Below are 10,000 nucleotides of genomic sequence, written 5' to 3'. Positions count from 1 at the left end.
GTTAACCAGTCCTGCTGTTTGCAACACATACAAGTTGCGCATGGATTCTAGAACTGTTAAATTAAATCAGTCTTATAAATTTGAAATTGCTTTATTTCCGTACTCTAGGCAGCACAAATTGAAGAACTTTATGTGAAATCACTATGGGTGTTTTATGACAGCAATTCAATTTTTGTGGTGTGTCACAAAAATGACAGCAGTGTAAAATGTAAGGTTATTTCTTCTGTCCTTAAAAGTCTGCACAGTAACACATCGGGTAGTACACACAGTGTACCGTATGTCAGTGGTTCTCAAACTTTTCAGTGGGGACACATACTGTATAGTGTATGGCATGCATCAGTTTTGCTGAGAGTCAGATACAACCACTTACCATGGTTGTAACTACCACTGAGGACACAGAGGTCATGTCCTCTGTATTTTTTTTTCAGTAATGTAAAATGTGTATATGATGAAAATTGATATATGATCAACATTGGCAGTGATTAATGAAAACAAACGTAAGAGTTTGACTGAAGAGTTTGAAGCATTCTAAAATGTACAGTATGCAGTACAGCACGCAGTATTTGACCTCGGTATTTGAACATGTCTGGTTACGGACTTGCCACTTACATATTATTGATGATATTAATCATGTGAATCACCTGCAAATCTCTCTTGATATATGCTGTATGTGTTGAATGACATAGGAAATGGACTGACCCAGATTTTTAAGCTTATTTTATTTTATTTTTAGAGCTCAGTGTCTCATAGTTGATGACAATGCCTTTTTCCCCTGTACTCTCACTGAAGGATTGATGGAAAGAAGTTATGTAAGTCTATAGAATGTAAAGTATGCTTAACCTTTGGGTGTAACGGTGTCGATGTATATATATACCGTATTGGACTGTCGAGCAGTTCTTTCCTCTTTGAAAGGCGAACCAAAGCTGTGACTACGGAAAAGGCTCTTTTCAAGACAAAAATGTCAGCTCTAGCACTTGCGTATGACAGATATTTAACTGTTTACTTTCCAGGGTGTCTCATACAGCCTTAAGTCAGCCAGAAGGCCTACAGTACAGCGGTAATGCTTTCATAACACTTTTTAAAATGATGTCTTTTATTAGAAATTATGGTTCTTTACTGTCAGAGTGGGTTTGTAGAGTTGGGGTGTTGGCTGGTCTTTCTTTGGTGTTTTTACTATAAAGTGGATATTTGTTGTCCTGAATATTTATAGACTGTATAGCCTATACATTTTAGACGTATTGATAGTGATGATGATCATGTAAGATGGTGTGCTATGATTGAAACTTACAGTACATGAACTTACACATCAAGAAGCCAGTGGCGGTGGCGAGGTTGGCCCAATGTGTTTTTTGGGGGGCACATTTAATGAAAAAACAGGTACAACATTCTATTTTATATATTGTATTTCATATTTAGATATTCAGAAAAAAATAATATTGAGCATTGACTGTTTAGTACAGGAGCCACAATAGGGGCCATGAGTAATTCTACAGAGGCTGTGGCTCACCCTGGCCCCCCTTCTAGAACAGCCTATGCAAGAAGGTGTGCTATGCTATGAATTAACTTACACATCAAGAAGGTGTGCTATGGATTAACTATCACATCAAGGAGATATGCTATGAATTAACTATCACATCAAGAAGGTGTGCTATGAATTAACTATCACATCAAGAAGGTGTGCTTATGAATTAGCTTACACATCAATGAGGTGTGCTTATGAATTAGCTTACACATCAAGGAGGTGTGCTATGAATGAAACATAGCCTACATAAGCTTACACATCAAAGGCTATACTTATACTTCATAAGATTAAATTTCATCAGATTCAACTTTATTATCTGTAAGAATAGTCAGAACAAATGCACACAGAATGTGTCGTATTTACCGAGGTATAGTGCATGTTACCAGTGCAGTGCGATATTATCTGTGATAATTTATGGCAAGATGTTTTGGGATATTTATTTCAGATAACAAAATGCTGCCTCCAGTGTTTTTCCATGAGGGTCTGGGGTTATCTGAAGTTAATCAGAGATCACTGAGGATTTATCCAATAACAGGAAGCTTTTTGAACATGATTCAAAACAAACATCAAGCACTTCGGATGTGCCTGTGTAAGACCCCTATTGTTTTAATAACACAAAGCGTAGTGTATAAATGAATCAAGTTGGTGTTTTTATTTATTCCAGCTGCATTCAATACAATAGCAAATGCGTAACAATTCAACAGCAAATGAAAACAAAGAAAAAATAACAATAAACAAAGAAACAATAACAATAAACAACTAAACAAAGAAACAATAAAAAATATGTACACCTTCAATAGATAGATTTTGTTTTGGATATATGAACATGTAAAATCCTAGTATATGTAAGTCAGCATTAACTGACTAACCAATTAGTCACTGTACAAAGTTTGTGTAAGAAAATGCATTTTTTTTTATTTTTTTTTACTTTTTTTATGTTATTTTACAATCTGCATTAATGGCATCACATGTGAGCATTATGGAATGAAATTTTAATACATCTTTTTTCAGCATTCCACTTTACAACATAAGGCGTTAGCTTTCTACCTTGCTACAAAAAGCAAATAAATTATTTTAAAATGAAGTGCCACATGAAGAAAAACTTCAGAGAAGTAAGTGTATTACACATTACATTACATTACATTGCATTTGGCAGACGCTTTATAACCAAAGAAACTTTCAAAAGAGGACATAATCATAGCCAACATCACATACAGTACATTACAGGGTTAAATGCATTTCACATTACACCTTCGCAGGAGTGGGCACCTCAGCTTTACAATGTAAAAGTCCTCCAGTATGTATAGGGCATGGGTTGCACAAGGCAGGCATTCGGCTTAATCTCAATCCAGTTTCTCCACCCCTGTGCAAGTACATGCACAGTGAATTTTGGCAGTGTTACCTCAACACTTGGAGAGTTGAATTTAACAGTCATAGTGTGTAACACAGTAATAATATAGGCCTACAGTAGTGTAATATACAATAGTGATCGTCCATCTCTCAAAGTGTTGAGATAATGCCGTACAATTTACTGTGTTTGTTGCACATAGCCTATTCATATATTACAGAGTGTTCATCCTGTGGTCAGTGTCGTAAGAGTTTTTTTCTATGTTGCACATAGCCTACTGATGTAGAGGGTTTATCGAGTGATCAGTGTCTTGAAAGTTTGTTTTTTCTTGCCAGCTAATCTTTAGCTGTGGTTAAGTTGACACAGCCCACTGCCATCGGGTTACACAGACCAAGCAGATCCTTTTTCTTACCTGTGGAACAGAAAACATGGCGATGACAACAGAAATCACACAAATTCACATAAACTAATTTTGCTACTGTCCTTAACTAACTTTACACCTGTGCCTGTTATTATCACTATATTTGTAAATTATATTCTTATTGTTATTTTTTATTATTAGTGGTAGTAGTCATAGTGGCAGTAGTAGTAGTATTGTTGGGTTTATATTATGACTGTGCTATTATTAATCACAATATTTTATTTAGGCATTAAGAGGCAGATCCTCACCCTGTCTGTCCTGGTACACCCACAGGCATGGCTATTGGGAGGCTGGGTGGCTTGGGGGGCATCGGCTTTGGGAGCGCTGGCGTACGCTGCTGCAAAACAGAATAGACAAGACACTTTTTCAGCAAAAAACGTAAGCAGACATACAGTAAAGTACACACCACACTGACACAATTTCTTTTCCCGCTTTCTAACTGACAAGACAAGACACTTTTTTCAACAAAAAACGTTAGTAGACATACACAACACACTGGCACAATTTGTTTTCCTGCTTTCGATTGTTTTCACCTCATAACTGCCTACACTGTAAAACTCTGCAACCAGTTAACCATAAAAAGTAATTTGCTCTGCTGCCTTAAGTTTGTAAGTTCACTCAACCCGAGGTTTAACTCAACATGACGCTTTCTGAAGTTAAGTTAACTTACAAAATTAAGACAGCAGGGCAACTTGAACACTCAGCCTCCTTCTCTCCATCTGCCTGTCCTTGAATCTGCGCCGGTCTAGCCGTTCTCCCGCTCTCCCTTTCTCCCCCTCCCTTACTCTCTCCCTTTCTCTCTCTCTCTCTCTCTCTCCATTGTCCTGCCCCTGAGCTTACACATGTCCAGACATCCTTTCCACCAGTCCCCCTCTCTCTCTACCTCTATTCATACAACATACATACATCCCTCCATCCTCACCTTAGGTATTCCTCACTCTTTTTCTCTCCCCCTCCCTTCATCCCTCACTCCCCCTCCTCCACCCCTCCACCCATCTCTCTCCATCCCTTTGTCTGCCCTGACATCAGCATTTCACAGGTCCAGCCTATTCCTGTCTCCCTGACCACCCTCCTTCCTATCTCTCTCCACCTCTCCCTCTCTTCTCCATCCTGTCCCCTCTGTCCCTCTCTCTTTTACTCTCTCCCTCTCTCCACATCCCACCCTCCCTCTGCATTCCTCCGTTCACACCTCAGAATTGTACATGTCCAGCCTGAGCCCCACACACACACAATTCTCTCCCTCTCTCCCTATCTCCCTCCCCCCTCTTCCCTCTCTCCCTCCCTCTTCACCCCAGAATTGCATCCAGCCCTATTCCCCCTATATATCTCTCTCTCTCCTACAATCCCTCTTCCCACCCCTCTTCATTCCTCCCTCTCTCCTCTCCCCCCCTCTATATTCCTTCTCTCCCTCTCTCCTCCATTCCTCCCTCTCTCCTCTCCCCCACTCCACTCCATTCCCCCATTCCTCTCCCTCTCTCCTCTCGCCCTGACTCCTCTCCATCCCTCCATCCAGTCGTTCTCACCCACTCCTCTCCATCCCTCCATCCCTCCAGCGGTTCTCACCTTGGCTTCGCACATGCTGACGTGTAGCTTCTGCATTTCGAGCTGCAGCGTGAGGTCCTGTATCTGCTTGGCCTTCTCGTTGGTGTCCTTCTCGCGCTTCTGCTCCGACGCCACCCTCTGCTCCTGCATCTGCCTCCTCAGGTCAGACGCCTCGCCTGGACAGGGAGGTTAGCATTACATTACACTACATAACATTACATCTGCCTCCTCAGGTCAGACGCCTCGCCTGGACAGGGAGGTTAGCATTACATTACACTACATAACATTACATCTGCCTCCTCAGGTCAGACGCCTCGCCTGGACAGGGAGGTTAGCATTACATTACACTATATAACATTACATCTGCCTCCTCAGGTCAGACGCCTCGCCTGGACAGGGAGGTTAGCATTACATTACACTACATAACATTACATCTGCCTCCTCAGGTCAGACGCCTCGCCTGGACAGGGAGGTTAGCATTACATTACACTATATAACATTACATCTGCCTCCTCAGATCAGACGCCTCGCCTGTATACAGGTGACCCCAGGGGGTGGGAGGTCAGCATTGCAATTACACTATATTACATTACACTACATTACATGTTATTACATGCTATTACTTTAAATTCCTGGCCCTGCCTCCTCAGATCAGACGCCTCGCAATGCAATTACATTACACTATATTACTTTACATTACACTATAGAACATTACATCTGCCTCCTCAGATCAGACGCCTCGCCTGTATACAGGTGACCCCAGGGGGTGGGAGAGGGGGGGGGGGGGGGGGGGGAGGTTAGCAATGCTATTACATTACATTACATTATATTATATTACATTGCACTTAGCTGACACTTTCATTTTATTCAAAGCGACTTACAGTTATTATTTTTCTTAGTATTGGTTACAGTCCCTAGAGCAATGTGGGATTAGGTGCCTTGCTCAAGGGCACTTCAGCCATGGATGGAGATGTACGGAGAGGTCAGGGGAGATTTGAACCTGCAACCCCTAGATTGAAAGACCAACTCTCTAACCACTAGGCCACAGGCTTACATTACATTACATTACACTATACTACATTACATTACAGCACATTACATTACGTTTTCCAAAATCCTGGCCCTGCCTCCTCAGGGCTTCGTTTCTCAAAGCCAAAGTTGCTAACGAAACGCGATTTGAAAGTCGATGATAATCAGACAAGCAGTAGGTCTGGGGGATTGGAGGTTAGCAATGCAATTACAGTTCATTATATTACATGACATTACATTACGTTTTCCAAAATCCTTGCCCTTCGTTTCTCAAAGCCAAAGTTGCTAACGAAACGTGATTTGAAAGTAGATGACCTCACCTGTGCAGGTATTTAGCTGGCTGGTGAGCCATTGCACATTATATTACATGACATTACATTACGTTTTCCAAAATCCTTGCCCTTCGTTTCTCAAAGCCAAAGTTGCTAACGAAACGTGATTTGAAAGTCGATGACCTCACCTGTGCAGGTATTTAGCTGGCTGGTGAGCCATTGCACATTATATTACATGACATAACATTATGCTTTCCAAAATGCTGGCCCTTCGTTTCTCAAAGCCAAAGTTGCTAACGAGACGAGATTTGAAAGTCGATGATAATCAGGAAAGGCCTCACCTGTGCAGGTGTTGAGCTGGCTGGTGAGGCGCGTGTTCTGCACCTCCAGGTCGCTGCGGACGCCCTGCAGCTTCGCCACCGTGTTGCCCACGCCGTTCAAGTAATCCTGGTACTTGTGCTCCATCTCGCGCGACAGGCTGGTGCAGTTGTTGCGGATGCCGTCCAGCAGGGCGCGCTGCTTGTCGCAGGTGATGTGGAAGGTCATGGAGTGGGGGAAGACGGAGTCGATCTTGGCCAGGAAAGCGCCCGTGACCTCACGGATGCCCTGCACACAGATAGACATATGCTACGTTTACATGAGACACTTAATTCGTAATTAATTGACTTTAATTCTGAATAAAGCTTAATTCCGCTTTGAAAACGTCATGTAAACACCTCTTAATTCGGAATTAAAGGAAAGATCAAAGTAAACTCGACGGAAGTATTTAATGCTGAATTATTAATTCTGAATTAAAAACATCATGTAAACGTAGTGATTGACTGCAATGTTAATCAAGGCAGCCGTGGTGTAATGGTTAGGGAGTTTGGACTGATTATAGGGTTGCAGTCTCTATCTATCTGTCTGTCTGTCTGTCTGTCTGTCTGTCTGTCTGTCTGTCTGTCTGTCTGTCTGTCTGTCTGTTGACTGTCTGTCTGTCTGTCTGTCTGTCTGTTGACTGTCTGTCTCTGTCTGTCTCTGTCTGTCTCTCTCTGTCTGTCTGTCTGTCTGTCTGTCTGTCTGTCTGTCTATCTGCCTGCCTGCCTGCCTGCCTGCCTGCCTGCCTGCCTGCCTGTCTATCTATCTATCTATCTATCTATCTATCTATCTATCTATCTATCTATCTATCTATCTATCTATCTACTGTATCTATCTAGGTATCTACTTGCCTCCAGGGGCTTGGAGAAGTCCTCCTTGCACGTCTGCGTGTAGCGCTTCAGCTTCTCCGCCAGTTCCTCCTTCTGCGTCTTGGCGGCGGCCGCGGCGGCTTGGTGCTCGTCCCGCGCGCGCACCGCGACCTCCAGCTCCTTCTGAAGGTCGTTCACAATCAGCGTGTAGTTCCTCTTGTACAGGTCCATCATGCTCTTGTAGAAGGTCACTGGAAGAAGGAATTCACAGAGATCGCAAAAGACAGAGGTGAGTAGCAGGTAAGATTAACCCCTTTGCACAGAGCCTACAGTATGTTTACTGTCACGAAAATTGTAATGGCTATGTCTTAATCTGTAATGTCATAGCAATGTCATTATGTAGCCTAGTTGAGTATTTTAAAAATAAATAGTGAATATGCCCTCCGGCAACCCCATCTGCAGTAAAAGGCTACGATTAGGACTGCAATTTCTTGTCTTAAAACCACTTAAAGATCAACCTCCAATAAAAAATGGTTTTACTCACTCCTTTTGAAAAAAAAAAAACGAGCGACCCAGTGAAGCCTAGTTTAGCCTAGCTATCAGCTGGTTGCTACTCTTTTTTTCTTTTCTTTTTTCAGTGAATTGGCTCAGTGGTGGGGCTATCTGCACTAAGAGACCACTACAATGGAGACAAAGAGATGAGTGGAGTTTACTTAGATACATATTCACAATTCAGATATAATACAGTCTAAATCTAGCCTGGGAACTCCCATACTGCCTTTAGTTCTACACAATTGTTTCGATCTGAAAGACAATCAATACTGCCCTACAAAGGCCAAATGCAGTCTGTCAAAGTTTAGACTGAAAATGCTCTTCATAACACTTCCTTTAGCGTGTGATAAAGCCATATGGTCCAGGTATGTCCCGTTTTAGAGGCTACGTCAAATTTTCAGCAGGCTAACTGCAATATCCAACCTAACACCAATACATTGAAGTTTGAAGGGCCTTTTCTCAGTCTCATTCAGTGGTATAGTCTACTTTTTTGTGGCGGGTATACTGTATATGTGAGCATTTTGAGGTGGGCATAGTGTATATATTTGTGCTATTCTAAATAATGGATCAATCAATTTTAAATGGGTATACTGAAATCCCTGAAATGTTGAGGTGTTGAGAATATCCAAGAGCCCAAATTTCACAGAGCACACTCACCTTCCCCATTGGGGTCCTTAGGGGGTGGGGGGCACTGAATCGTGGGGGTCCGGGTCATCTGAACTGTCCTTTTCTCAATGATACACCGTCCCTGTTATGGATCAACAGCACACAATAAGTCTGAACATCCACAAAATCATGTGGACACTACACAAAAACGAATGCACGCACACATGCATGCTAGTGCACGCACATGCACACACGCACACATGCACACATGCACACATGCACACACACACACATACACACACACACACGCCTTAACCAGCCAGGTGAAATATGCCGCTGAATAAAAGTAACACGCAATCTGAGAGGATGAATACATGAAGTACGTGTACCACTGAATAAAAGAAACATGATTGACAGGACCAGTCAATCTGAGAGAATCCATTGACAAGGAACCCATGAGAATGAAAGCGAATAAAAGGAAAAGTTCACTGACAACCAATCAGCACTAATAATGAAGTAGTAAATGACCCCCACAATGCCGCTGCCGTTGCCTGCTCCCAGTTAGTTTATTTTACAGACAACATTTCGACCACTTGGGTCTCTGTCAGGTCAGCCAATATCTTACTTTACTATATGTGACGCTTTTTACCCTGTACCTGCAAAGTGTCAAATGTGTGTGTCGCCACTCTCAGCTTCAAAGCAACCAATCAAGCATGGCAGTGTAGCCTATGTACGTACGGTATATGGTGCCTATGTGTCATTGTATGTGAAATGTGAGCAGTTTTGTATAAAGAGTACTGTTAAGGATGCAATTACAGTAGTGTGATGTTATGTTGTTGTAACTATTTAATATCATACTGTTAGTGTTGTCATTTGTATTGACAGTACTACTACTTTATACTTCCCTTTGGGACAATAAAGGCTTTAGCCAATCAACCTACACTGTAAAGCATTGCAGCCAGTTAAACACAAAAGAAATTAGTTAAGTAGTTAGTTAGTTGAGTAATTAGTTAACTCAACTTGAAAAAGCCTTGAGTTGAGATAAGCCTCAATTTGAGTTAACTTACTAAACGTTTTATGTTTAACTGGCTTGAAATGTTTCACAGTGTAGTCTTATCATCGCAACTACACTGTAAAAAAAAATTATATTAGTGATAAGTCATGATAACTTATATCGTTTGTTTATTCTGCTATACACTGCAATGGCAACAGCATGGTTTTGAACTTGATATCAGAGTTTACCCGCTACCTCAGACTTCTACGTTAAATTAAATCGTTATTGTAAGTTGTGTGGAGGTGTATGTGTTGTTTTAACATAAAGCTACAATTCAAAGCTCCACACAACACAACAATAAGGAGTTCAATTAACTTCGGAATTCTGAGGCAGCTGGAAAATTAAATCTTTATTGTAAGTTGTATGGAGTTGTGTGTTGTTTGAACACAAATCTGCAATTAAAATCTCTCAACAATAAGGAGTTCAATGAACTTGGAATTCTGAGTCAGCTGGTAAACTCGTGCTATATTTATACTCAAGCTGGTGAG

General features: G+C 41.6%; 1 protein-coding gene across 1 annotated transcript in view; it reads right to left on the bottom strand.

Moving 5' to 3' along the window:
- Positions 1-2,283: 2,283 nt before the first annotated feature.
- Positions 2,284-10,000, bottom strand: part of plvapb (plasmalemma vesicle associated protein b) — a 9,199-nt gene continuing 1,482 nt past the window's right edge. Inside the window, exons 2-7 of the mRNA XM_063200020.1 lie at positions 8,510-8,600; positions 7,343-7,551; positions 6,476-6,740; positions 4,855-5,009; positions 3,540-3,628; positions 2,284-3,282 (exon numbers count right to left, since the gene is read on the bottom strand). Coding sequence (XP_063056090.1) covers positions 3,279-3,282; positions 3,540-3,628; positions 4,855-5,009; positions 6,476-6,740; positions 7,343-7,551; positions 8,510-8,600 — 813 coding nt within the window. The 3' untranslated portion in view covers positions 2,284-3,278. The remainder of the gene's footprint in view (positions 3,283-3,539; positions 3,629-4,854; positions 5,010-6,475; positions 6,741-7,342; positions 7,552-8,509; positions 8,601-10,000) is intronic.

The sequence above is a fragment of the Engraulis encrasicolus genome, chromosome 6, assembly GCF_034702125.1.
Source record: "Engraulis encrasicolus isolate BLACKSEA-1 chromosome 6, IST_EnEncr_1.0, whole genome shotgun sequence".
NCBI lineage: Eukaryota > Metazoa > Chordata > Actinopteri > Clupeiformes > Engraulidae > Engraulis > Engraulis encrasicolus.
The sequence above is the reverse complement of the archived record's forward strand: the minus strand, read 5'-3'. Positions and strand labels throughout refer to the sequence as shown.